Consider the following 26,249-nt stretch of genomic DNA (forward strand, 5'->3'; position numbering starts at 1 on the left):
TGTCCTGTTCAACTATGCTAATATAGAACCATACTTAGAGTAAGTTTTCTCTCCTCAAGGACATAATTATGTCCTTTTTCAAATATGCTAATGTGTCCTTTCCAACTATGTCCTTTTCAGCAAACATGCTCTTTATCTCTCCTCAATTGGTGTTAGAAACAAACGTGAGATCAACCGCATGCAGCATAAAACATTTCATGACTGGTTTAGGTTGCATGTAAGTAGTAAGCAAACCTGTACATTTAGAATATGATAGAAGAAAGCTTTTACTCTATTAAAGTACTAATAATCTCAGGTTGAAGAAATATGTGAGGAAGCTCCAGAAGAGATCAAAATTTTAGCTAAGGGACCAATGATGATTGCACATCAGTATAACAGCTACACAGTAAATGGGTTTGCCTTCCATACACAGTCCTATGATGAAAATAGGCCTGTCCAAAGTAGTGGTGTAGCTCTAGTTGCAGATACAACATGTTTTGAAAGAGGAAATAATGACAATCAAATAGTAGATAAAATCATCTACTATGGTATCATAAAAGAAATTCTGGAATTGAACTATCACCACAACGGAAATGTTATGCTTTTCAAGTGTGATTGGGTTGATAATCGTGTGCACAACAAATGGGTTAGAACAGATCAATTTGGGATCACCACAGTTAATTTCAAACATTTATTCAATACTGGTCAAAACATATCAGATGAACCTTTCATATTAGCATCACAAGCAGCTCAAGTTTACTATGTTGCTGATCCTATTGAGACTGAATGGGTTGCTGTTGTTCAGCCAAAATCTCGAGATTTGTATGGAAGTCAAGATGCTGAAAATGAAATTCTAGGTCATGTTAATGATGTTGCAGAGGTAGTGGCTGATCTAAACCCAAATGTGTGTGTAAGTGTGGTTGCTGGACGAGTTCCATGTGCTAGAACAGATATAGATGGTGTAATTGTTAGTGGAATAAAACAGGGAAATAAGTCTAGAAAGTAAGTTTGTTATTACTGCCTTTATGCTTATTTTATCATTTTGCTTATTTTATCATTTTGACGAAACTTAGATGGTGACTGATCTCATTCTCAATTTCTCAGGAAACAAAATGTCAAGCGCAAGAGGAAACAATAATTCTATCTCATGCAATGCTTATGCACAGCAAAGGATTGAAAATATTGAAAAAAACAAAAGGAAGTTGGCAGCTCTAAACATCCCTATAATGGCACAGCAAGTTCAGCCTAGGAAAAAACAAAAGGTATGTTGCAAGAATCTTAGTAATGGCAGCCTAGGAAGTTGGCAGCTCTAAACATCCCTATAATGGCAGCTCTAAACATCCCTATAATGGCACAACAAGTTCTTAGTAATACCGTTTGCTTGCAGAAAATTCATGACACAAATACTGCAAGAATTGAAGGACCAAACTTGCGCCCAAGACCTGAACGAAATAGGGCTCAGATTGAGGAGGAAAGAGTGTTTGATGATTTGCATCTAGATGGAGACTTGCTCAATAACTCTGGAGGTAATTGTTTTCATTTTACTTTAATAGTAGTACTTATATATAATGGGCTATAGACTTAAATCAATTACTGCTTCAGGTCATCAAAACAGTAATGTAAACAATGGTACAAAGAATAGGAAAGGAAGGGGCATAACTAAGAAGGATGACATATTCTCAAGGACACCTGACATGCCAAAACTAAAAATTTTACTCAATGGTTATGGTCAACCTATTGGTGAAAATGCTAGGCAACTTTCTAGTGTTATTGGCTGTCAAGTTAGAAAGAAAATATCAATTGCTTGCAAGGATTGGAGGCTTATTGATGTTGAGAAGAAATATGAGTTGTGGGATGATATAAAGTCATATTTTGATATTGATCCTGCTGCCTTAAACTGGGTTATGCGTACTGCTGGGAGAAAATGGAAAGAATTCAAGTCAACCATAAAGGAGTTGTATTTTGATCCTGATTTGTCTCTAGATGAAATTGAAGAATGTCCAGATAAAAGGGTTAGTGACGCTGATTGGAAATTTCTCTATGAATATTGGTTGACTTCTGAATTTCAGGTAACAAACATCTTTATATGTGCAAAGTGTAGCTGTCAACATGTATATTTTCAGTTCTTAAACACTTCTGCTATGTCCTAGGCTCGTTCGAAAGCTGGAAAAGTAAGCCGGCAAAAGGTACAATTGCTCCATACATCTGGTAGTGTGAGCTTTGCATGTTCAGAGCATAAATTGGTATGTTTAATCTGTCTTACTAATTATTGTACTCATATTTTTGGTAATTATCGAACTCCGATTTTTTTGCAATATGTCCAGTAGTACTAATTATCGAACTCCGATTTTTTGATATGAGCAATCTATCTAGTACTACTCAGACTTTTGTCTTAACCATTTCTAGGCTATGAAACTAGGACGCCCCCCACGAAGAGATGAAACCTTTATCAAAACCCATACAAGAAAAAATGGTGTTCCTTCAATTCAGGCAGAGCCAATTATCGTAAGTCTTTTTCCTAAGTGTTAGTAATACTATTTAGACAGAATAAATAACATGTGTTTATTTCATAGAATAAACTTAAAGATGTTGTCCAAGTATATCCAGAGTTAAAGGAGAAAACAATTCAGGAAGGTGATGTATTTGCTCTTGTTTGTGGAGAGAAAGAGCCAAAAGGATATATCCGTGCTGTGGGTTTAGGCCCAACTCCTCAAGATATTGGCACCCCTGGGTTGAAGGGTTATGCACCAACAAGACTACAAATGGAGATTCTGGCTCGTACCAAAGCTGAAAAGGACAAGGCTGCTCTAGAAAAACGCATACTTCAATTGCAGGCAGAAATTGAGGAAAGGGCACAACTAGACAGGGCAAGTGAAGGGCCCATGTCACAGCATGGTTCCACATCACGTCAAAATGTGGTATAAATTTTCTTTGTTGTTACACAAAGTAATGTTTATCTTCCGATTTACTCATAATTCACCAAATGTTTGTAACAGAATTCAAGGTTAGAACATGGTGATGAAGATAATGCATATGGAGATGACGATTGTAATGATGAGGACACAATTGCACCAAGCACTGCACCAGGCACTAATGATGCTTCTCATTCTAAACATAATTCTTTGGTAATACTTTCATCCTTCTAACCAGTATTATCCTTATCATGCTTCTAATTTTGTGTTTATCGCTTGTATCAGGTTGGAAGAGAAGCCATATTATATGCTTTGTTGAGATCGGATCAACCTGTGGCCAAAGGAATAATAGTTTCAACTAATCCGAGTACCATAGTTGCAGATCTGCCCATTGGAAGGCAATTTTGTGAAGTTGTTGTGACTTGTGTCCTGAAAAGAGATGCAGTGTTGGCTCGTCCCTACGATGATATGCAAACTATGGCTACTGCTCACATGATGTCGCTTGCATGGCCATACAAGAAAGTAATAAACGAAACTTTGATATCTTTCTTTTTTGATTAATGAGTACCTACTGACAGATCCTAACTTTGACAGCTGAAGGTCATCAACAAGGCATCAGCAACACCTAACACATCACCTAACATTTCAGGTATTTGACTCTACTACTACTCTTAATGGCCCTAGCTTGGTGACTTATTTGCTGTTTTTAACCATATCTGTTTGGCATTTTCTTTCCTGATATAGTGTAGAACCGGATCTTTGACTCTACTACTACTAACCATATCTCCATGGTTTTTTCTTTGCTGACTTATTTGCTAAGCTTATTTGAACGCCAAACGGATATAGGCAGATATGGTTTGGCGTTTTCAAAATAGTAGTACAGTAATGGATTTGGTGTGTGACTGTGTGAGTGTGACTGTGTGTTATGCAATGCTGGTGAATTGGTGATCTGGTGTGCTGTCTGGTGGATAAGACAGGTGATCTGGCGTGTGAGTGTGTGTGTGTGTGTGTTATGCAGTGTGAGACTGTGAGTGTGTGTGTGTTATGCAGAATGGCGTGTGAGTGTGGACAGGACAGGTGATCTGAACTTCTGAAGGTCTGATTGCTGAGTGCAGACTGAACTGAAGTGCTGAGTGTGTGTGTGCAGCAAGATAGCAAGCTTATGGTCTTTATACTCTTATGGCTATGGTCTTATGGAGTTATGGACTTATGGTTCTGTGTGTGTGTGCTGTGCAACAAGCTATAATGTTTATGGATGATTGATGCTGCCTGCTGGATGTTTTTTTTTTGAATTATGAGCTACACTTTTGGTATTATATCATGCTCTATCCTCTATGGCTGTGTACTGCTACTATGCTGCAAGCTATAATTTCAGTTTATAGTTATGGTGTGTGTGCTGTGCAGCAAGCTATAATTTCATTTTATAGTTATGAACTTTCAAATTTTATCATGGGCTATGGTTGCTGCATTTTTTATTTCATTTGGAGTTCAGTTTTTTGGTTACTGCAATGTACCAGTACCTCTTGTTCCCGGCAATTGATTCATAAGTTTCTTACACATGGTTATATTTTTTCAGGAAATGGACAATGTTAGTATCAGATCATGTTACAACCAACCGTGGACATGGTTCTTCGGTCTTGCATTTCTTTTGGAGCTTTTGTTGCGTATGTTGCGTACAACAACGTGAAGGAATTGAGTTATTGTAATACCGTGGACTAGCTTTTGAGTTATGTAATGTGATATTGCAACCTATGGACTAGTTCGATGTATTGCAAACATTATGTTACTAATGATGTTAATATATGATCGATGGATATTGAAAGACCATTAATTTGTGTGCAACATGTGCAATATGTTACCTCATGAAAGATTAGTGAAGTGTATGAGCATTAAGTGTCCTTATAATAATCTATTTGTATGAATGCAATGGATTGTTGGTTGGTAATATCTGCGGCAACGAATTGTTGGTCGGTAATCTACACAATTAGTGACTCTTAGAGAGTCGGTAATACTATTATTACCAACTGATGAAGCGTCCGTAAATCGTGGCAGCTGCAACTCTTAGAGAGTCGGTAATACTATTATTACCAAATGATGAAGCGTCGGTAAAACTTCTCTTTTAGCGACGGAAGATAAGTCGGTAAAACAACGGTCGGTCGGTAAAAGTTTTACCGACACAGCTTGCAACGACGTTCGTGGTCCGTCGGTAAAGGTCTTTACCGACCTATAGTTCGTCGGTAAAACTGATTTTACCGACAGACCATAAGTTGCAAATAATGTTCCGTGGTATAGTGTTCGCTTTGACCCACACCAGATATCTCCAATGTAAGTAATACAAATGAGCTACAATATCTTAAGAATTATGTAGATGAACAGCGAGAACAAATGCAAAATATCATAGGGGGTATGCAAAACGATTATAGGAGACTAGTATGTGCATTTGATAAATCTAGTATTACAAATTTTCCTTCGCACGAGGTTGAATTAGGGGATAACCACTATACCACGGAGGATTTTTACCGACCTTTGTTAGCTACCAAAGGTTGGTCGGTAAAAACAGCCGACACATGGTTGGTTGGTAATACCAGTTTTTGCAACGGCGGGACGGTCGGTAAATCTCTTATATTTAGCGTTGGGAGATCCGTCGGTAAAAATGGTAAAGACATCGCTCGTTCGGTCGGTAAATATATTGGCGCAACCCAACCGCGTGCCGCCAAATTATTACGCGCGTTCCTCCCAACCAAATCGCCGCGACGGCCCCCTCCAAAATCCAGCCGCCCGCCCCCTTCTCCTAACTCCCACCGCGCCGCCCGCACGCCCCCTCCACAGCGCCGCCCGCGCGTCCCCTCCATAGCGCCGCCCGCACGCCCCCTCCACAGCGCCGCCCGCGCGTCCCCTCCATAGCGCCGCCCGCACGCCCCCTCCACAGCGCCGAGCGCCGCCCGCGCGTCCCCTCCATAGCGCCGCCTGCGCGCCACAAAATCCCGCCGCCATCGTCCATCCTGCCACCCCCTCCATAGATCTGCCTGCCTCAATAATCCCGCCGCCACCTCCATCGTGTCGCGCCCCTCCATCACGCTGCCCCCTTTGGTGTCATTTGCCTGTGGAATCGTGATTTCCCTTCCTGTTTTTTGGTAAACTTTGGGGGAATTTCTGTTCGTAGGATTTGAGTGTGATTGAAGAAATTTTCCTTGGGGGAATTCATGCTGGAGCATCACTGAACTCGTCTATGGCTATTCCCTAGCGATTTCCTCTCTCAAATTTGTGTTTATCTTGGAGCATTGATTTAACATTTTTGTTCTTTCTTATCTGCAGGATTTAAAGGTTGTTCTAGGTCCTTGCAGGATTAAGCCTAACAAAACAGAGATTTGTGTGAGTCCACAACAAACTTTATTCCCTTCCTGTAGTTATGTAGCAATTACTCTGATCTTTTTATCTTGCTGATCTACTAACATAGGAAGAGTCTGCACAACTTAAATGTTAGGCTTCTTAAATAGTTTTCTTCTTTTTGTAATTCAACATTTTGCTTGATGCCTTATGGGCATAATCTGTTTTAAAATGCAAAACTGCTACCTTAAGAAACAAGCTTCATCTTTATGGCAGTACGTGTTCTAAGCTTAGTCTGAGCCAAAGCCAAGAAGGCTGTGCGTTGCACTTCCACCTGACCTGAGGATTTCATATATCGCCTAGAGAGATGGACATTGTCCTGGCCTTCAGCCTTCATGGTCTTAGAACTGAACCAGCATGGACAGGCAATGAACCAGACTACCAGACGTTGAACACTAATGTAATTTCTTGCAGTGAGTATAAGTTCCAGTAGGTCATGCTTATTAGTTTCATGTTTGCCACTACTGGTTGGTAGTGTTAAAGTACTGAGCACGCACTACTGGTTTTGATTGCCACTGATGCAACACGAAATGTAAGGCAGTGATTGAAGGATCATGAGGATAGTTGCATATGTTCTTCCTTAAGCTTAATGATGATAGCATGAGCAAGATTACTGATGCACTACTGGCTGTATTTTTCCCTCTAGTCTAGCTTGTAACCTTCAGTTCATGATGGTACCAGGATCAATGTATGTGTTGGTGACTACATTTTTTCTCTAGCTTATAACCTTCAGTTCATGCTGGCTGCATTTTTTTTCTCTAGCTTGCAACATTTTTTTCTCTAGCATGTATTCAACATTTTTGTTCTTTCTTGCATGCAGGATTAAAAGTTGGTTCAAGGTTCTTGCAATATTAAGCCTAGCAAAACAGATTCGTGTGAGTTCACTGCAAACTTGTTTTTTCCTTCTTCTTGTTATGTAGCTGATATGTTAGCATAAGAATAGCTGATAATAAACACAAGATCCTACAAATCTTTGGTACGGCAGGGGCAGCAAGGAAAGGAAGGTGTTGTAGTTCAGAAAATCCAAAAACAACTAGGAGATTGTCGAGCTCTAGTGTAAGGTAAGTTCAACTAATTTACCTTGTTTCCGGTTCAATTGTGTGTTTGTTCATTATCTTTGAGTGTATGCAGCAAAGTTTTTATGCTTGTTATATGTTCTTAGAAGCTCTATCATATCCGTAATAACACACATGGATAAATCGTGGATCGACAATGTGGCTAGGTACAATACAACTTTTTTTCACAATAACTAAAAAAATGTGCTACGTGGTTATCTTGATATTTAACATAGAAATTGCATGTAGGGAGACAAAGGCCTATACACAAGGGGTGAATAGTTTTCTAGCTTTTGCATTAAAAAATTCAGCGGTAGGAAGCAAGATTTTATGCCCTTGTAGGAAGTGTGTCAACTCATTTTGGCGGGAGGCTATTGAAGTTCGAGAACACTTGATTTGTGATGGATTTTTAAAAGGGTATAGAACATGGACCTTACATGGAGAAGCTAGTTCCTCTGTATTGAACAATGAAAATGGTGATGTCCCTGAGTTCATTGAGGTGCATGACGAAGAAGATGACATATCTGAGTTGATTAAGGATTTAGCATGTGGTTTAGATGATAGAGGAGATATGGAAGATGATGGGTCTTTTGATCCATTTGATAAAGATGTAGCTACCATTCGTAGGCTAGCAGCAGACAACAGTCAAGAATTGTACCCAGGTTGCAATAAGTACTCAAAGCTACGCTTTCTAGTTCGTTTACTTCACATAAAACTTCTTGGAGGATGGACGGATAGAAGTTTTAATTTGTTGGTTGATCTACTTGTTGATGCGTTGCCTAAGGGTTCAGCACTTCCTAGAAACTTTCATGAAGCTAAGAAATTAGTGAAATCAGTGGGAGTTGGGTACACTTCTATCCATGCATGCGAGAACGATTGCATTCTTTACTGGAAGGAGCATGAAAACTCTAATTCATGTCCGAAATGTAATGTTTCACGCTGGAAATCAGAAAAGATGAGTTTGGACGGAAAGCGTGAGTACAAAATTCCTAAGAAAGTTCTTCGTTACTTTCCTATCAAGAAAAGACTTCAAAGATTATTTGTGTCCTCCAAAACTGCAAGTCTCACAAGGTGGCATGATGAACACCGAATAAATGATGGTTTGCTTAGGCATCCTGCAGATTCCCCCCTATGGAAGGATTTTGATAAAAAACATCCCGAATTTGCTGCTGATAGCCGAAATATCCGTCTAGCATTTGCTACCGATGGTTTCAATCCCTATAGGACTATGAAACTTAGTTATAGTATTTGGCCAGGCATTCTGATTCCATTCAACTTTCCACCTTCAATGTGCATGAAGGATACAAATTTTATCTTGTCTGTGCTGATTCCTGGCCGATCTTCTGCTGGAAGTGATATGGATGTATATTTTCAGCCACTTGTTTATGACCTGCTTGATTTGTTTGTTAATGGTGTGAGAACTTATGATGCTTCGAAGGGTGAATACTTTCAATTGCGTGCTGCAATACTTTGGACCATCACTGATTTCCCTGGTCTAGGTAGTGTATCCGGATTTGTCACATCTGGTGAAGCAGCGTGTCCCGACTGCCACTCCTTGCTCTATTCCCTTAGACTTGGAAATGGTTGCAAGTCTTGTTACATGGGACACCGCAGGTTCTTGCATCCAGAACACCCATTTAGGTTTGATGTTGATTCATTTGGTGGCGAAGAGCTAAGTCCGACACCTGTTCCTCTTTTAGGAGAGGAAATTTTGGAATGCACCAAAGATCTAAAAACAGTTTATGGCAAGGACCCATCTCGTAAGCCCACAAAATATCAGAAACGTAAGGACGGTGAACCATTAGTCTTTTTGAAAAGGAGAACTATTTGGTTCATCCTTCCATATTGGAAGGATTTGATGGTCCGATATAATTTTGATGCCATGCACATAGAGAAGAATGTATGTGACAACATAATTAACACTTTATTGGACATTGCTGGAAAATCTAAGGATGATTTGAATGCTCGCTTGGATCTTCAAGAATTAGGAATTAGAAGTGATCTTCATCCAGTTGAACTAGAACATAACCAATTTTATTTACCTCCTGCACCCTACTCAATGAGTCATGCTGAGAAGAAATTATTTTGTCAAGTATTAAAAGGGGTCAAGTTTCCCGATGGCTATGCAGCTGATATACGACGTAATGTTTTTGTTAACGAGAAAAAGATAATTGGTCTTAACAGCCATGGTAGCCACGTTCTTCTACAAGACTTACTGCCACTTGCTGTGAGGAGAGTTCTCCCTAATGAAGTCAGTGCTGTTTTGATTCGTTTAAGCAACTTCTTTAAGAAATTGTACTCCCCTATCATTCGAATAAGCGACATGCAAAAGCTACAGTCTGAAATAGCTGAGATCTTGAGCCTTCTAGAGACTATTTTCCCTCCATCATTTTTTACTATTAATGTACATTTGATGGTACATCTTCCTGCCCAAGCGATGGTGGCAGGTCCAATTCACTTTCGCAGCATGTGGCCTGTTGAGAGGTAATTTTCTTATGAATATTGCAACATAGAAAACAACTGCCTATATATTTAATTATTTGATGAGTGTTGTTGTATATATGTATAGGTTTCTTAAAAAATGTAAGGGCCATGTTCATACAAAATGTCACCCGGAAGGATCAATTATGGAGGGTTATATGTTTGATGAGGCTCTCACATTTTGTTCTCGGTATTTACAAGATGAGGCTCAATTTAACCATAGAGTTAGAAATCATGTTAGGCTCCAAACAAAGAATGTTGTTACAACTCCTTTCTTTGAAAATATTGGTCGAGGATTGGCAGGCAAGTGTATTGTCAATCTTGATTACAAGACATGGCTGCAAGCACATAGATATGTCCTGTTCAACTATGCTAATATAGAACCATACTTAGAGTAAGTTTTCTCTCCTCAAGGACATAATTATGTCCTTTTTCAAATATGCTAATGTGTCCTTTCCAACTATGTCCTTTTCAGCAAACATGCTCTTTATCTCTCCTCAATTGGTGTTAGAAACAAACGTGAGATCAACCGCATGCAGCATAAAACATTTCATGACTGGTTTAGGTTGCATGTAAGTAGTAAGCAAACCTGTACATTTAGAATATGATAGAAGAAAGCTTTTACTCTATTAAAGTACTAATAATCTCAGGTTGAAGAAATATGTGAGGAAGCTCCAGAAGAGATCAAAATTTTAGCTAAGGGACCAATGATGATTGCACATCAGTATAACAGCTACACAGTAAATGGGTTTGCCTTCCATACACAGTCCTATGATGAAAATAGGCCTGTCCAAAGTAGTGGTGTAGCTCTAGTTGCAGATACAACATGTTTTGAAAGAGGAAATAATGACAATCAAATAGTAGATAAAATCATCTACTATGGTATCATAAAAGAAATTCTGGAATTGAACTATCACCACAACGGAAATGTTATGCTTTTCAAGTGTGATTGGGTTGATAATCGTGTGCACAACAAATGGGTTAGAACAGATCAATTTGGGATCACCACAGTTAATTTCAAACATTTATTCAATACTGGTCAAAACATATCAGATGAACCTTTCATATTAGCATCACAAGCAGCTCAAGTTTACTATGTTGCTGATCCTATTGAGACTGAATGGGTTGCTGTTGTTCAGCCAAAATCTCGAGATTTGTATGGAAGTCAAGATGCTGAAAATGAAATTCTAGGTCATGTTAATGATGTTGCAGAGGTAGTGGCTGATCTAAACCCAAATGTGTGTGTAAGTGTGGTTGCTGGACGAGTTCCATGTGCTAGAACAGATATAGATGGTGTAATTGTTAGTGGAATAAAACAGGGAAATAAGTCTAGAAAGTAAGTTTGTTATTACTGCCTTTATGCTTATTTTATCATTTTGCTTATTTTATCATTTTGACGAAACTTAGATGGTGACTGATCTCATTCTCAATTTCTCAGGAAACAAAATGTCAAGCGCAAGAGGAAACAATAATTCTATCTCATGCAATGCTTATGCACAGCAAAGGATTGAAAATATTGAAAAAAACAAAAGGAAGTTGGCAGCTCTAAACATCCCTATAATGGCACAGCAAGTTCAGCCTAGGAAAAAACAAAAGGTATGTTGCAAGAATCTTAGTAATGGCAGCCTAGGAAGTTGGCAGCTCTAAACATCCCTATAATGGCAGCTCTAAACATCCCTATAATGGCACAACAAGTTCTTAGTAATACCGTTTGCTTGCAGAAAATTCATGACACAAATACTGCAAGAATTGAAGGACCAAACTTGCGCCCAAGACCTGAACGAAATAGGGCTCAGATTGAGGAGGAAAGAGTGTTTGATGATTTGCATCTAGATGGAGACTTGCTCAATAACTCTGGAGGTAATTGTTTTCATTTTACTTTAATAGTAGTACTTATATATAATGGGCTATAGACTTAAATCAATTACTGCTTCAGGTCATCAAAACAGTAATGTAAACAATGGTACAAAGAATAGGAAAGGAAGGGGCATAACTAAGAAGGATGACATATTCTCAAGGACACCTGACATGCCAAAACTAAAAATTTTACTCAATGGTTATGGTCAACCTATTGGTGAAAATGCTAGGCAACTTTCTAGTGTTATTGGCTGTCAAGTTAGAAAGAAAATATCAATTGCTTGCAAGGATTGGAGGCTTATTGATGTTGAGAAGAAATATGAGTTGTGGGATGATATAAAGTCATATTTTGATATTGATCCTGCTGCCTTAAACTGGGTTATGCGTACTGCTGGGAGAAAATGGAAAGAATTCAAGTCAACCATAAAGGAGTTGTATTTTGATCCTGATTTGTCTCTAGATGAAATTGAAGAATGTCCAGATAAAAGGGTTAGTGACGCTGATTGGAAATTTCTCTATGAATATTGGTTGACTTCTGAATTTCAGGTAACAAACATCTTTATATGTGCAAAGTGTAGCTGTCAACATGTATATTTTCAGTTCTTAAACACTTCTGCTATGTCCTAGGCTCGTTCGAAAGCTGGAAAAGTAAGCCGGCAAAAGGTACAATTGCTCCATACATCTGGTAGTGTGAGCTTTGCATGTTCAGAGCATAAATTGGTATGTTTAATCTGTCTTACTAATTATTGTACTCATATTTTTGGTAATTATCGAACTCCGATTTTTTTGCAATATGTCCAGTAGTACTAATTATCGAACTCCGATTTTTTGATATGAGCAATCTATCTAGTACTACTCAGACTTTTGTCTTAACCATTTCTAGGCTATGAAACTAGGACGCCCCCCACGAAGAGATGAAACCTTTATCAAAACCCATACAAGAAAAAATGGTGTTCCTTCAATTCAGGCAGAGCCAATTATCGTAAGTCTTTTTCCTAAGTGTTAGTAATACTATTTAGACAGAATAAATAACATGTGTTTATTTCATAGAATAAACTTAAAGATGTTGTCCAAGTATATCCAGAGTTAAAGGAGAAAACAATTCAGGAAGGTGATGTATTTGCTCTTGTTTGTGGAGAGAAAGAGCCAAAAGGATATATCCGTGCTGTGGGTTTAGGCCCAACTCCTCAAGATATTGGCACCCCTGGGTTGAAGGGTTATGCACCAACAAGACTACAAATGGAGATTCTGGCTCGTACCAAAGCTGAAAAGGACAAGGCTGCTCTAGAAAAACGCATACTTCAATTGCAGGCAGAAATTGAGGAAAGGGCACAACTAGACAGGGCAAGTGAAGGGCCCATGTCACAGCATGGTTCCACATCACGTCAAAATGTGGTATAAATTTTCTTTGTTGTTACACAAAGTAATGTTTATCTTCCGATTTACTCATAATTCACCAAATGTTTGTAACAGAATTCAAGGTTAGAACATGGTGATGAAGATAATGCATATGGAGATGACGATTGTAATGATGAGGACACAATTGCACCAAGCACTGCACCAGGCACTAATGATGCTTCTCATTCTAAACATAATTCTTTGGTAATACTTTCATCCTTCTAACCAGTATTATCCTTATCATGCTTCTAATTTTGTGTTTATCGCTTGTATCAGGTTGGAAGAGAAGCCATATTATATGCTTTGTTGAGATCGGATCAACCTGTGGCCAAAGGAATAATAGTTTCAACTAATCCGAGTACCATAGTTGCAGATCTGCCCATTGGAAGGCAATTTTGTGAAGTTGTTGTGACTTGTGTCCTGAAAAGAGATGCAGTGTTGGCTCGTCCCTACGATGATATGCAAACTATGGCTACTGCTCACATGATGTCGCTTGCATGGCCATACAAGAAAGTAATAAACGAAACTTTGATATCTTTCTTTTTTGATTAATGAGTACCTACTGACAGATCCTAACTTTGACAGCTGAAGGTCATCAACAAGGCATCAGCAACACCTAACACATCACCTAACATTTCAGGTATTTGACTCTACTACTACTCTTAATGGCCCTAGCTTGGTGACTTATTTGCTGTTTTTAACCATATCTGTTTGGCATTTTCTTTCCTGATATAGTGTAGAACCGGATCTTTGACTCTACTACTACTAACCATATCTCCATGGTTTTTTCTTTGCTGACTTATTTGCTAAGCTTATTTGAACGCCAAACGGATATAGGCAGATATGGTTTGGCGTTTTCAAAATAGTAGTACAGTAATGGATTTGGTGTGTGACTGTGTGAGTGTGACTGTGTGTTATGCAATGCTGGTGAATTGGTGATCTGGTGTGCTGTCTGGTGGATAAGACAGGTGATCTGGCGTGTGAGTGTGTGTGTGTGTGTGTTATGCAGTGTGAGACTGTGAGTGTGTGTGTTATGCAGAATGGCGTGTGAGTGTGGACAGGACAGGTGATCTGAACTTCTGAAGGTCTGATTGCTGAGTGCAGACTGAACTGAAGTGCTGAGTGTGTGTGTGCAGCAAGATAGCAAGCTTATGGTCTTTATACTCTTATGGCTATGGTCTTATGGAGTTATGGACTTATGGTTCTGTGTGTGTGTGCTGTGCAACAAGCTATAATGTTTATGGATGATTGATGCTGCCTGCTGGATGTTTTTTTTTTGAATTATGAGCTACACTTTTGGTATTATATCATGCTCTATCCTCTATGGCTGTGTACTGCTACTATGCTGCAAGCTATAATTTCAGTTTATAGTTATGGTGTGTGTGCTGTGCAGCAAGCTATAATTTCATTTTATAGTTATGAACTTTCAAATTTTATCATGGGCTATGGTTGCTGCATTTTTTATTTCATTTGGAGTTCAGTTTTTTGGTTACTGCAATGTACCAGTACCTCTTGTTCCCGGCAATTGATTCATAAGTTTCTTACACATGGTTATATTTTTTCAGGAAATGGACAATGTTAGTATCAGATCATGTTACAACCAACCGTGGACATGGTTCTTCGGTCTTGCATTTCTTTTGGAGCTTTTGTTGCGTATGTTGCGTACAACAACGTGAAGGAATTGAGTTATTGTAATACCGTGGACTAGCTTTTGAGTTATGTAATGTGATATTGCAACCTATGGACTAGTTCGATGTATTGCAAACATTATGTTACTAATGATGTTAATATATGATCGATGGATATTGAAAGACCATTAATTTGTGTGCAACATGTGCAATATGTTACCTCATGAAAGATTAGTGAAGTGTATGAGCATTAAGTGTCCTTATAATAATCTATTTGTATGAATGCAATGGATTGTTGGTTGGTAATATCTGCGGCAACGAATTGTTGGTCGGTAATCTACACAATTAGTGACTCTTAGAGAGTCGGTAATACTATTATTACCAACTGATGAAGCGTCCGTAAATCGTGGCAGCTGCAACTCTTAGAGAGTCGGTAATACTATTATTACCAAATGATGAAGCGTCGGTAAAACTTCTCTTTTAGCGACGGAAGATAAGTCGGTAAAACAACGGTCGGTCGGTAAAAGTTTTACCGACACAGCTTGCAACGACGTTCGTGGTCCGTCGGTAAAGGTCTTTACCGACCTATAGTTCGTCGGTAAAACTGATTTTACCGACAGACCATAAGTTGCAAATAATGTTCCGTGGTATAGTGAACATGCGTAATACATCGGCTATAGGTTGTCACGACCAGTCACAACCCCTTTATGGGATGCCGATGGACACATACCCTGAGAAACCGCAAATCGGCAATAAATCAGCCGATCTGCACATGCTCGGACCGTCCACACGTGAGCGCGGACCGTCCGAGCCAGCCACGGTCGGGCCCATTTTTAATGAGTTACCCCGACATGCACCCGAGCCACAACATACGACACATAATTTAAACTACCCAGTCGGACCGTCCGCATACAACAACAGACGGTCCACATATAATCACGGACGGTCCGGGTCAATGTCCTAACAGTCCGCACATGACTTATTTGAGGAGGATTGTTACCTGAATCCTCACCCGTCCCAGCAACATTTCCCATCACACTATGCAATGCATCAGCCCATTAATACAAAATCCAGAGCCCAGGAAAACTTTCCGGCCGCGCCTAGAAGGCCGGAAAGGAACGATCAATCCTATGAGCCATATAGGGCAAATGGCAATGCACCACATAGCTCAAACCAATGGGGGGAAGACAATATGCCAATATCCATCCGACCCCACCTATGTTTGACCAGAGAGCTGGTGGTCTTGCACCGGCTGCCATTGATATAGTAAGGGAAGAAATAGCTGGAGGGTTCCGAGATAAGCTCGGAGTAAGCATGGTCCCTAGGGGGCAATCATATCGGAAACCTTATGACAGCCGATTTGATCACCAGCCATACCCACAGGGAACCAGGATACCCGAATTTGCAAAATTTTTGGGTGACCAAGGAAAAAACACACGCGAACACATAGGCCTGTTTTTAGCACAATTAGGAGAATTGGCCAACACGGAAGCATTTAGCGTGCGTTTATTTTCATTATCTTTAACAGGAACCAAGTTCGCATGGTACGCTACATTACCTCCTAATTCTATTTTGTCATGGGGGGATTTAGAACAAAAATTCCATGATCACTTTTTCTCCGGTGACTATGAGTTAGATTTAGTAGACTTAGTGGCTTTGCGACAAGCAAAAGATGAATCAGTTAATGATTACATCCGGAGATTCCGGGATACAAGAAATCGATGCTTCCAAATTCATTTAGCAGAAAAACAACTAGCGGGATTAGCCTTTAATGGTCTGCGATATTATTTAAAAGAAAGATTAGAAGGCATCCATTTTTTTACGCTAGCACAATTACACCAAAGGGCTTTGGCCTGTGAAAACCGAAGCAAAGAAACTGCTAAAACAATTCGTCACAATGTCCATATTGTAGAATGCGACCAAAGTAGCTCGGACGACGAATCAACAGAAGTGTTACTGCTGAAATGATTTGGCCAAAGCAGGCTAAATCTTCGACTTGTTCCTCCTTGCAGCCGGTTCAAAAGAAACGACAAGAGGAGGTTAAGTTTACATTTAATGTTGGTAAATGTGATAAAATTTTTGATGAATTACTCAAAAATGGCAACATTAAGATAAATCATACTGTTCTATCCGCCGACGAGCTAAAACGTCGGGCATACTGCAAGTGGCATAACTCATTTTCTCATGCCACTAATGATTGTAATGTATTCCGTCGACAGATTCAATCGGCCATTAACGAAGGACGATTGAAATTTCAGGAAATGCAGGTGGACACGGAGCCCTTTCCGATGAACATGATCAACTTTGAGGGCAAGAAGGTCCTGGTTCGGCCAAACACAGTTGATAAAGGCAAAGGCAAAGAGATAGTCATCAGCAATACAAGAGAGGCCGATGAGAATCATAAAATTTCTTGCAGGAAAGTAGTGGCCGAGAAGACTCCCGATGGAGTGGAGACTCTTAAAGTGACCATCACGACCTCCGGCACTAGGGGGCAAGTACGGGCCAAGGAGCAGGAACCCATGCTACGCATCCCAGACGGTCCGACACACAGGCGCGGACGGTCCGGGACCACGCCGGACGGTTCGGATAATTCCAGCGGACGGTCCGGCCCTACTCAAGACTCGCAACGGCCACGTACCTTCAAACCACGACGACCAGACATAGGTACGTGGAAAACAAATACATTCAAGGCAGCTGGTCGGTTGGTCAAAACCGGCCCGACTTTCGATCAATTATTGTCTAAATACGTGAAAAAGAAGGCCGGTCCCAGTGACCGGCCAGCAAAGCGACCCCGCTCACCCATTCATGAGCAACGTCAGGTCAGGCCGATTGGACCACCCCACCAATCGGAAGAAATGAAAGGTCATACTGTACAAGTGAGACCTAACATACCTACATGGACACCTCCACCCCCTTATCCGCCTATGCCATATCCATACACATATTTACCTCCACCATATGTCCCAAATCAAAAGTGGGGCATGCCACCATATCCATTTGGGATGCCACAGTACCCCGCTTGGGGGGCACCCTAAACATATGTATTCGACAGGTTGGCACCTCCAGTACAAGACCGATTGAGCGCCGCTCAATCCGGTCATCAGGCATAGGCCCAACAAGAGTGTCGGAGTACTCGGCCTCAAAGGCCGACCAATCCGGTAGGGGGGCATATACCTGCAGCGACCGAAAGAACAACAAAAAAAGGACATCATCAAAATAGGTACTGCAGATGTTGTCATACAGGAAGATAATAAAGGGCCGATGATTTTTGGTGAATCGGCCAGCACAACCAAAAAAGAAGATACGGCTCCCATCAAAACAACCGATCCAAAATACTCCATGCCTCGATGGTGCCCAGCGGGATTGACACGGTCCCAAAAGCGGAAATTACAGCGCCTAAGAGTGAAGGAGAGCCAGGAGAAGGAGGCGGAAAAGATATTCAATGACACACATCCACAGTACCCGCCACCGCAAAAGAAATGGAGACCAAAGACCGTTGAGGAAAAACAGACAGCCACAAAAATAGAAAATAAAACAGCACTTGTGCAGCACCCTGCAGGTATGGCAGATAGCCTGGCCAATAAGGCCGGACAATCTGCATCAGGCGCGGACCGTCCGCCCCCAGAGTCCGAACCGTCCGCACCACACCAGGAAGCCTCCAACGGCATGCCAACATCAATGGAAGAGGACAACCTACTGGGAGAAGACCTGGTCGAGTATGAAGCTTCTCCAGAGCGCCCAGGCATGGATGTAAATGTTATTACATTTTCTGCCGACTGTACTATTGTCGACGACGATGAACCTATTGTTGCCCAGTTTGATTTTGGTCCTAAAGAAGTCGCCTTTACTAGACCAAAGGAACCGGTAATTCATTTAAAGTCGCTCTTCGTGCGCGGTCACATTGATGGGATACCGATTGCTAAAATGTTGGTAGATGGAGGGGTGGCTGTAAATCTAATGCCTTATTCATTATACAGAAAATTAGGTAAACAAGATGACGAACTTGTCAAGACCAACATGACCCTTAGCGGTGTTGGAACTGATAGTTCGATCAAAGACAGGGGAGTCACGTCCGTTGAATTAACCATCGAGACTAAGACCCTTGCTACTGCATTCTTCGTCGCTAATGTAGAAGGAAATTACAGTTTAATCCTAGGCAGAGATTGGATTCATTCCAATCAATGTATACCTTCTACATTACATCAAATGTCAATACAATGGGTAGGCGATGATGTAGAACAAGTACATGCTGATGTATCGGCCTGTATCGCTGTGGCTGATGCCCCTGTACTCTAGATTTATGAGACTACTACATGTCTCACATGAGTAGATTTTTCTGATTATCAGTTCATAAGTATAGATAAGAAGGGTTTCATTCCTATAATGCTAGAGCCGATGGAGAATCGGCTAAATCCTAAATAAAGTTTAAATGATGAGTACACACAAAGTTCATGAGTCTTTGGTCACTAACAGTTCGGCTTCTAAGGCTGGATGGTCTGGTCTTTCGCAAAACAGTTCGGACTTTAAGACTGAACATCTACCGCAGCGTAAAGACAGTGTTACGGATGATCCAGTCCCCGAGACCGGAAAGTCCGCCATCACACAAAGATCATCTGATTCCTCTGTGGGGGACATGATAGAGAAATTCAGAGATCTTGATAAACTAGGACAGGGGTTTACATCGGCTGATCCTTTGGAGGAGATTGACATAGGAGATGGTAAAACTCCAAGGCTGACTTTTGTAAACAAGAGCCTGGAGACCGATCCTAGAAATGAGATGATCGGTCTATTGAAGGAATATTCAGATTGCTTTGCTTGGAATTACACTGAGGTGCCTGGATTAAGCCGAGAGATCATAGAGCATCGGCTGCCTATTAAGTCCGGTTTCAGACCTTTCAAGCAGAAAGCTAGAACATTTCGTCCAGATCTTCTCCCACGAATCAATGACGAAATCCACCGGCTGCTAGAAGCTAATTTTATTAGACCTTGCAGATACGCAGAATGGGTCTCCAATATTGTGCCGGTGGAGAAGAAGTAGTCAGGTAAGCTTAGAGTATGCATTGATTTTCGCAATTTAAATAGAGCAACTCCTAAAGATGAGTATCCCATGCCAATAGCCGACACATTAATCAATAATGCATCAGAAAATAGAATTATTAGTTTTCTTGATGGTAATGTCGGATATAACCAGATCTTCATGGCCGAAGAGGATACGTCTAAAACAACCTTTATATGTCCAGGCTTCATTGGTTTATTTGAATGGGTTGTCATGACATTTGGTCTTAAAAATGCTGGTGCTACTTATCAGAGGGCTATGAATTTGATCTTCCATGAGTTGTTAGGAAATACTGTGGAAGTCTACATTGATGATATTGTAGTCAAATCGGCTGAGTTTAGTTCTCATATAGCTGATTTTCTCAAAGCCTTTGTTAAAATGCGTCAGTATGGTTTGAAAATGAACCCACGTAAATGTGCTTTTGGAGTGTCGGCTGGTAAGATTTTAGGATTTGTCATCCATGAATATGGTATAGAGATAGACCCTGACCGAATCAAGTCTATTCGGAATGTGGGACCTCCGACCTGTAAAGTCGAAGTGCAGAAGTTTCTCGGCAAGGTGAATTATTTATGAAGGTTTATTTCTAACCTAGCTGGAAAGATTGATGCCTTCACCCCTATCCTTCGGCTTAAGAATGATGCCGAATTCACTTGGGGGCAGAGCAGTAGGAAGCATTTGATCTCATTAAAAAATACTTGTCTTCGGCTCCTATATTAAAAGCACCACAAGCAGGAGTACCATTCCGATTATACATTGCAGCTGGAGATAAGGTCATTGGGGCTGTTCTAACACAAGAAACTGAAGGAAAGGAGCATGTGGTGACGTATCTAAGTCGGAGGTTGGTGGATGCTGAAACGAGGTACACTTTTATTGAGAAGTTATGCTTATGCTTGTTTTATGCATGCACCAAGTGTAGATATTATTTACTGTCTAGTCATTGCACTGTTTCTGGTCAAGCCAATGTGATCAAATACATGTTGCATAACCCAATTATGAGTGGTAGAATTAGTAAGTGGGCTTATGCACTCATAGAATATGACTTGGCCTATGAACCATTGAAATCTATGAAAGGTCAAGTCGTAGCGGATTTTATTGTAGAACATCGGATTAATGATATTCATAAACTAGACATGTCATACCTCACTATTACTCCTTGGACTTTATATTTTGATGGATCGGTTTGCAATGAAGGGCAAGAAATTGACATCGTACTTGTTTCACCAAGTAATGTCTCCTTCGACTTCTCTAGCCAATTGAAAACTTATTGCACTAATAATCAAGCCGAATATGAGGCCCTTTTATTCGGCTTGGAACTTTTAAATTGTATGGGAGTAAAACATGTGAAGGCATTTGGTGATTCTCAGCTGGTTGTCCAATAGGTGTTAGAAGAATATCAATGTTTTGATGGTACTCTAAATAGTTACCTTGAAAAATGTTGGAGCATAATCCATTCCTTTGACGAATTCAGTATTCGACATTTCTCTAGAGTTGAGAACCATAGAGCTAACAATTTGACACAAGAGGCATCAAGTTATCGGATAAAGCGGGGGAGATTTTACAACACTGAAAATCTGATAACCGATGTAGGGCCAATTCCCCAGGTCGCGGACCGTCCGCGTGAAGACGCCGGACCGTCCGGGGTTACCAGGAAAGTTCTCCTAATCGATTCGGCTGATAATGAAGTCGATGCATGTGATTGGAGGACACCCATAACTAATTATTTACGAAATCCCAATGTCAGGACATATAAGAACATTCGGCATACAACTTTCAAGTATGTTTTGATGAGTGATGAACTCTACCGCCGAACAGTCAACGACGTCCTGCTTAAGTGCTTGGGCCCAAATGATGCTATATTAGCCATGGTCGAAGTAAATGAAGGAATTTGTGGTACCCATCAATCGGCTCCAAAGATGAAGTGGCTGTTGCGAAGGTCTGGTTTTTATTAGCCTAACATGATAGCTGATTGTTTCAAGTACTACAAGGGTTGCCAAGTGTGTCAAAAATTTGGCGACCTACAGTTGGTCCCTGCAGCCGAATTACATCCTATCATCAAGCCTTGGCCTTTCAGAGGATGAGGATTAGACTTTATTGGAGAAATTCATCCTTCATCGTTAAAGGGGCATCGGTTCGTGTTGGTTGTCACTGACTACTTTACCAAATGGACTGAAGCCGTTGCTTTGAAGAACATGACACACAAGGAGGTAATTGAGTTCATAACTGAGCATATTATTCATAGATTCGGCATTCCCCAGACCTTGACTACAGATCAAGGAACTTCTTTTATGTCAAAGGAGGTACGTGAATTTGCTGAATTATAGAGTTAAGTTGTTTAATTTATCTCCATATTATGCTCAGGCCAATGGACAGGCCGAGTCTAGTAATAGGACATTGATTAACTTGATAAAAAAGAAGATATCCGATAATCCTAAGCATTGGTATAAGATTTTGTCCGAAGCTTTATGAGCTCATAGAATATCTAAACATAGTGCTACTAAAGTATCTCCTTTTGAGCTTGTCTATGGGCAGGAAGCAGCGTTGCCTGTGGAAATAAGTTTGAATGCTGTCAGGTTCGCCAGACAAAATGATCTAACTGTCCTAATTATTATAATTCAATGATGGATAATATTGATGAGGTGACCGACAAGATGGTGATAGCTTTGGGAGCAATAGAAAAGGACAAGATCATGGTAGCCAGGGCCTACAATAAGAAGGTCAAAGCAAAATCATTTCAGATAGGAGACCTGGTGTGGAAGATCATCCTGCCTCTAAGGAATAAAGACCAGAAGTTTGGGAAATGGTCGCCAAGCTGGGAGGGTCCTTACAAAGTAAAACAGGTAATGTCTGGTAACACCTATTTACTACAAACATTACAAGGCAAGGATTTACCCAAGGCTTTGAACAGGTGTTTTCTCCAGCAGTACCATCCTAGTATGTGGCAAGATGCTTAAGGAAACCGATGTAATCATATCGAGTTAAAATGCTTTTATTTTGCTCAGCTCCACCAAAAGGCAGGGGGGCATATGTTGGGCACTAAATTGAGCACCGGACGATCCGGCCCTGAGGCCGAATGGTCCGTGGTCCGGACGGTTCGCGCCTATGGGCCGGACGATCCGCGCAAGCGCAGAACAGATTAGGGTTCCGAGTTTTGTGCTACGGTTGTTTACTAGATTCGCGGGATTCGCTCGGAAATCAGTTTGTAAAGGGTCCAGTCCCCCTCCTCTATAAATAGAGAGGTATACGGTCGATTTGTAATCATCAATCGAATCAATAACACTTCTATTTCGCATTTATTTCCAGTACAATTAGGAGTAGTTCTAGTTTAGCCTCTCGATCCCCAAATTCTCCGCTTCTCTTCGACTCTACGTCGATTAGAGGAGTCAAGGTCGGCCTGCCCGAGCCTAGACAACTCTTAGGATCTCTCCTCCTCGACGGGGTCTCTCCCGGGAGCGAGATCCAGGCGCCGCCGGCGATCTTCCGCCGCCCCTGCACACGCGCGGACCGTCCGGCCGTCAGGCAGAAAATCCTAGCCTCGTGCAAGGCCGCGGACCGTCCAGCCTCTAGCCGTGGACCGTCGGCCCCTGTGCAGTCCGCCCCTGTGCAGAGAGCACCGCCGCTGGTTCGTGTTGAGTGATTGACGCCCTAAAAAGGTGTAAACACAACCCTATGCTCTAGGATGCGCACAACAACAAAGGCTTTATACCAATCAATGCCCGAAAAATTAACTATTTGTCATTATTCAGGAGGCGGGTGGTAAATAATTTGCTATGTGAGTAACTCATGTGTTAGTAACCCATGATTAAGAAGATTCCGTAAGGTAGGCAAACAGTTAAAAGCCTCTATCTTGGAGGCGTAGTGGTAGTGGGCCAGTGACATGATAAAAAGTTTATCTAGTTTATATATAGAAGCTGATGAATGTAATGACATGCCCCACTAATCGCGCGGGATGTTCCTCATCAATCCGGGGGTAGCTTTAGTTGATTGACTCGTACCAGTGGAGGGTGGAGCACATGACATGCCACCCTACCTAGTAATCCTCACTCTGCCGAGTGGCTCACAGGAGAGCATGGAGATCTGGCTGGTAGCATTCCAGATTAAGCAACGGGCGGACACTAGCATTATACTAGTAATAAAATGCCAAGCCTAGGGGGTGGTCGAAGATGAACAACACGTTCCAGATTCGGAGAAGGGGGGACAATGGCGGACGGGAGCTGCGGTGGATCTTCTAGGGGCACTTGGGCCCTCCTTCCTTGGTTTTCCAGTTGTTGTAGCAGGGGCAGGCGCCCTTGTTGCCGTAGAACCCCGGTGGCACGCAGAGGCACTTGGCGCAGCACTTGTTGCATAAGGTGAGGCAGGCCTTCCTGTACTGCGTCTTGGAGCACCGCGACCCGCACTTGGGCGAGCACTCCCAGGGATTCAGGTTGCCGCCTCCGCTTCCGCTAACACTGCCTCCGCCTCCGCCTTCACCGCCGCCGCCCTTCTTCACCTGCTGCCGCAGAGCAGACTGATCGAGGAGCAAATCGTCCGATTAGTTGTACGTACAGGAATGCAGAATGCCTAGATTTAGCTCTTGAGGTTGAGGAAAGTGAGGCTAGCGCTAGCGCATCGATCTTACCACGGGAAAAGCGACGGCGAGGAGCACGGATGCGAGCACCAGGAAGCAGATGACCTTGGTCACCATCGCTCGTCCTTGTTGGCCGCCTCCTTTGCCTGACCAAAGGTCGGGAGAAGCTCAGGGGAGGTGGGGAGAGATATTTGGGAGCGAGGGACGTCCGGTTCCACCCCGCCGTGCTTATATGGCAGACGAGGCAGGCAAGGAGGAGGAGATATTTGGGACTGGGGAGCGGCAGGCAGTGGATGACTGGAGACGGTGGTGTGGGTGGGTGGCACCGTAGCACGGTAGGACGGTGGGAGGTGAGGGCAGTTATGGCCCGGCATGTGCGGCGCCAGCGGGTGCGCAGGGCAAAGGCTGCCGAGCCATGCCAGCACGCTGGCACCTCCGCTTTACTGCCGCCCCTGCGTGCGTGGTTGGGCTCATGTCCACCTTTACTTGCTCAGCGTTCCCTTCAGACAGGTTGTTTAAACTGAAGTAGCATATAGACAAAAATATTGTAAAAGTAGTAGAATTTGGTATAGATTAAATCTAAGTTTATTTAGGGACAGATGCGGTTAGCATTTGATTTAGATATAGATGTTAAATAGACATATTTGTATTTGTTTTTACATAATAATTCTCTAAAATAGGGAAAAATTAATATTAGCAATGCTTACAAAATATACATTGTTCTAAAATCATCTAGATCTTATAATTGTAACTAATTAACTGTTATTCATAAAATATACGGCATGTATCATTATTTAAAATGTTCAATAAATTTAGTTTTAATATAACCGATGGTATTTAAATCTTAAGTTTGAGTAATATTAATAAGACTCATCATATTAATTAGTATTTAATTTTATTTATATGCTTCTAGGATTTATTTCATTTTTGTATTTCGTATCTATAATTTTATTATACTTTCTATATTTAATTATTAACACATTAATTAAAAAATTTACCTTGGTAGTTTTTACATTATATTATAGGTTTCTTCATCCGTAGTGATTTTATTATATTATAAAAAACTACCGATAAGGAAATAGATATATGTAAGTAGATATTTGAATTGAATCTAAAATTGAGATATATGTTTTATAGTAATATTTAATGTCATTCATATTTGTACTCAAGTCAGAATTAAAATATACTTCCTCCCGAGTGGATGATAGTACAGCATGGGTTGGATTCTTTTCACGATGAGGCCGCCTTGTAGATCGCGGGGCTCCCAGGGGCACATGGCCCGGCCCCGGGACCGCCAGACACCTATTTCGTTTTCTACTAGAACCGGCAGCAAACATGCGGTAGGTACCCTAGATCTCCGTTCTCGGGAGGGGGTCGGCAGGCTATTGATTTATTGTATCCGGTCTGCTTGCTAAAGCTAGTGCCTAGTACTGTTTGTTTGTGTTTAGCTATCTCGAGCAGTATGCACATCCTTAGGCTGGCTGCAGCGGTTGCCGCCAGCAGCTCCTCTTCCCTTGCATGACGTCTGCAGGGGGCCCTCCACGCGCGCAGCGCTGCCCCATGCCGAGCCCTATACCGCGTGGTCCTCTTCTCTCTCCCCCTCAATCTAGATGATCACTATTCATCCCTTACATCACTGTGTTGTGGGGCCACGAGTAATTGTTATTAGATAAAAAATTGATAGTTAATATAAAAAAATAATATTTTATAGTTGTAGTGGAGTATAGGGGGAGTATTTAGGGGAAACCGCTGCGGGAGATGAAAAAATAGGGAGAAAAATAGGGGAAAAATTTAAAGGTAACGGTTACGGATAGCCTTATACTTAGATTTTAAAGTTCACTTTATAAACGGCAAAAACTCTATTCCACGAACAGACGGTGCACAAAACAATGTAAGGCTGGCTCCAACAAGACCCTCTAAAGGGTCCTGTAC

General features: G+C 41.4%; 4 protein-coding genes across 4 annotated transcripts; 3 read left to right on the top strand and 1 right to left on the bottom strand.

Moving 5' to 3' along the window:
- Nucleotides 1–1,089: 1,089 nt before the first annotated feature.
- Nucleotides 1,090–4,733, top strand: LOC109942364 (uncharacterized). The gene is made up of 10 exons (XM_020544304.2): nt 1,090–1,241; nt 1,367–1,505; nt 1,582–2,048; nt 2,130–2,222; nt 2,386–2,484; nt 2,553–2,897; nt 2,976–3,104; nt 3,177–3,413; nt 3,486–3,540; nt 4,468–4,733. The coding sequence occupies exons 1-10, from the start codon at nt 1,092–1,094 to the stop codon at nt 4,482–4,484; spliced, it is 1,731 nt and encodes a 576-aa protein (XP_020399893.1). The 5' UTR covers nt 1,090–1,091; the 3' UTR covers nt 4,485–4,733.
- Nucleotides 4,734–5,870: 1,137 nt separating this feature from the next.
- On the top strand, nt 5,871–9,829 carry LOC109942500 (uncharacterized). Its single transcript, XM_020544562.3, has 3 exons — nt 5,871–6,263; nt 7,099–7,153; nt 7,264–9,829. Exon 3 carries the CDS (start codon nt 7,491–7,493, stop codon nt 9,819–9,821), a length of 2,331 nt encoding a protein of 776 aa, XP_020400151.2. The 5' UTR covers nt 5,871–6,263; nt 7,099–7,153; nt 7,264–7,490; the 3' UTR covers nt 9,822–9,829.
- A 1,429-nt stretch (nt 9,830–11,258) lies between these two features.
- Nucleotides 11,259–14,885, top strand: LOC103638237 (uncharacterized). The gene is made up of 10 exons (XM_020544301.2): nt 11,259–11,410; nt 11,536–11,674; nt 11,751–12,217; nt 12,299–12,391; nt 12,555–12,653; nt 12,722–13,066; nt 13,145–13,273; nt 13,346–13,582; nt 13,655–13,709; nt 14,635–14,885. The coding sequence occupies exons 1-10, from the start codon at nt 11,261–11,263 to the stop codon at nt 14,649–14,651; spliced, it is 1,731 nt and encodes a 576-aa protein (XP_020399890.1). The 5' UTR covers nt 11,259–11,260; the 3' UTR covers nt 14,652–14,885.
- Nucleotides 14,886–23,628: 8,743 nt separating this feature from the next.
- LOC100282417 (uncharacterized) lies at nt 23,629–24,480 on the bottom strand. Its single transcript, NM_001155328.2, has 2 exons — nt 24,369–24,480; nt 23,629–24,257 (listed from the first exon to the last, which is right to left on the bottom strand). Exons 1-2 carry the CDS (start codon nt 24,432–24,434, stop codon nt 23,979–23,981), a joined length of 345 nt encoding a protein of 114 aa, NP_001148800.2. The 5' UTR covers nt 24,435–24,480; the 3' UTR covers nt 23,629–23,978.
- Between the last annotated feature and the right edge of the window lie 1,769 nt (nt 24,481–26,249).

Source organism: Zea mays, chromosome 9 (genome assembly GCF_902167145.1).
Source record: "Zea mays cultivar B73 chromosome 9, Zm-B73-REFERENCE-NAM-5.0, whole genome shotgun sequence".
In the NCBI taxonomy this organism is placed as follows: domain Eukaryota; kingdom Viridiplantae; phylum Streptophyta; class Magnoliopsida; order Poales; family Poaceae; genus Zea; species Zea mays.

Bases quoted from the DNA above. Each gene is read 5' to 3' on its own strand.
- LOC109942364 (XM_020544304.2), top strand. From the start codon at position 1,092: ATGTCAAGCGCAAGAGGAAACAATAATTCTATCTCATGCAATGCTTAT. The intron at 1,506-1,581 runs GTAATTGTTTTC...TTACTGCTTCAG, and splicing joins CTTGCTCAATAACTCTGGAG to GTCATCAAAACAGTAATGTA. The intron at 3,414-3,485 runs GTAATAAACGAA...TAACTTTGACAG, and splicing joins TTGCATGGCCATACAAGAAA to CTGAAGGTCATCAACAAGGC.
- LOC109942500 (XM_020544562.3), top strand. From the start codon at position 7,491: ATGTGGCTAGGTACAATACAACTTTTTTTCACAATAACTAAAAAAATG.
- LOC103638237 (XM_020544301.2), top strand. From the start codon at position 11,261: ATGTCAAGCGCAAGAGGAAACAATAATTCTATCTCATGCAATGCTTAT. The intron at 11,675-11,750 runs GTAATTGTTTTC...TTACTGCTTCAG, and splicing joins CTTGCTCAATAACTCTGGAG to GTCATCAAAACAGTAATGTA. The intron at 13,583-13,654 runs GTAATAAACGAA...TAACTTTGACAG, and splicing joins TTGCATGGCCATACAAGAAA to CTGAAGGTCATCAACAAGGC.
- LOC100282417 (NM_001155328.2), bottom strand. From the start codon at position 24,434: ATGGTGACCAAGGTCATCTGCTTCCTGGTGCTCGCATCCGTGCTCCTC. The intron at 24,258-24,368 runs GTAAGATCGATG...CTCCTCGATCAG, and splicing joins TCGCCGTCGCTTTTCCCGTG to TCTGCTCTGCGGCAGCAGGT.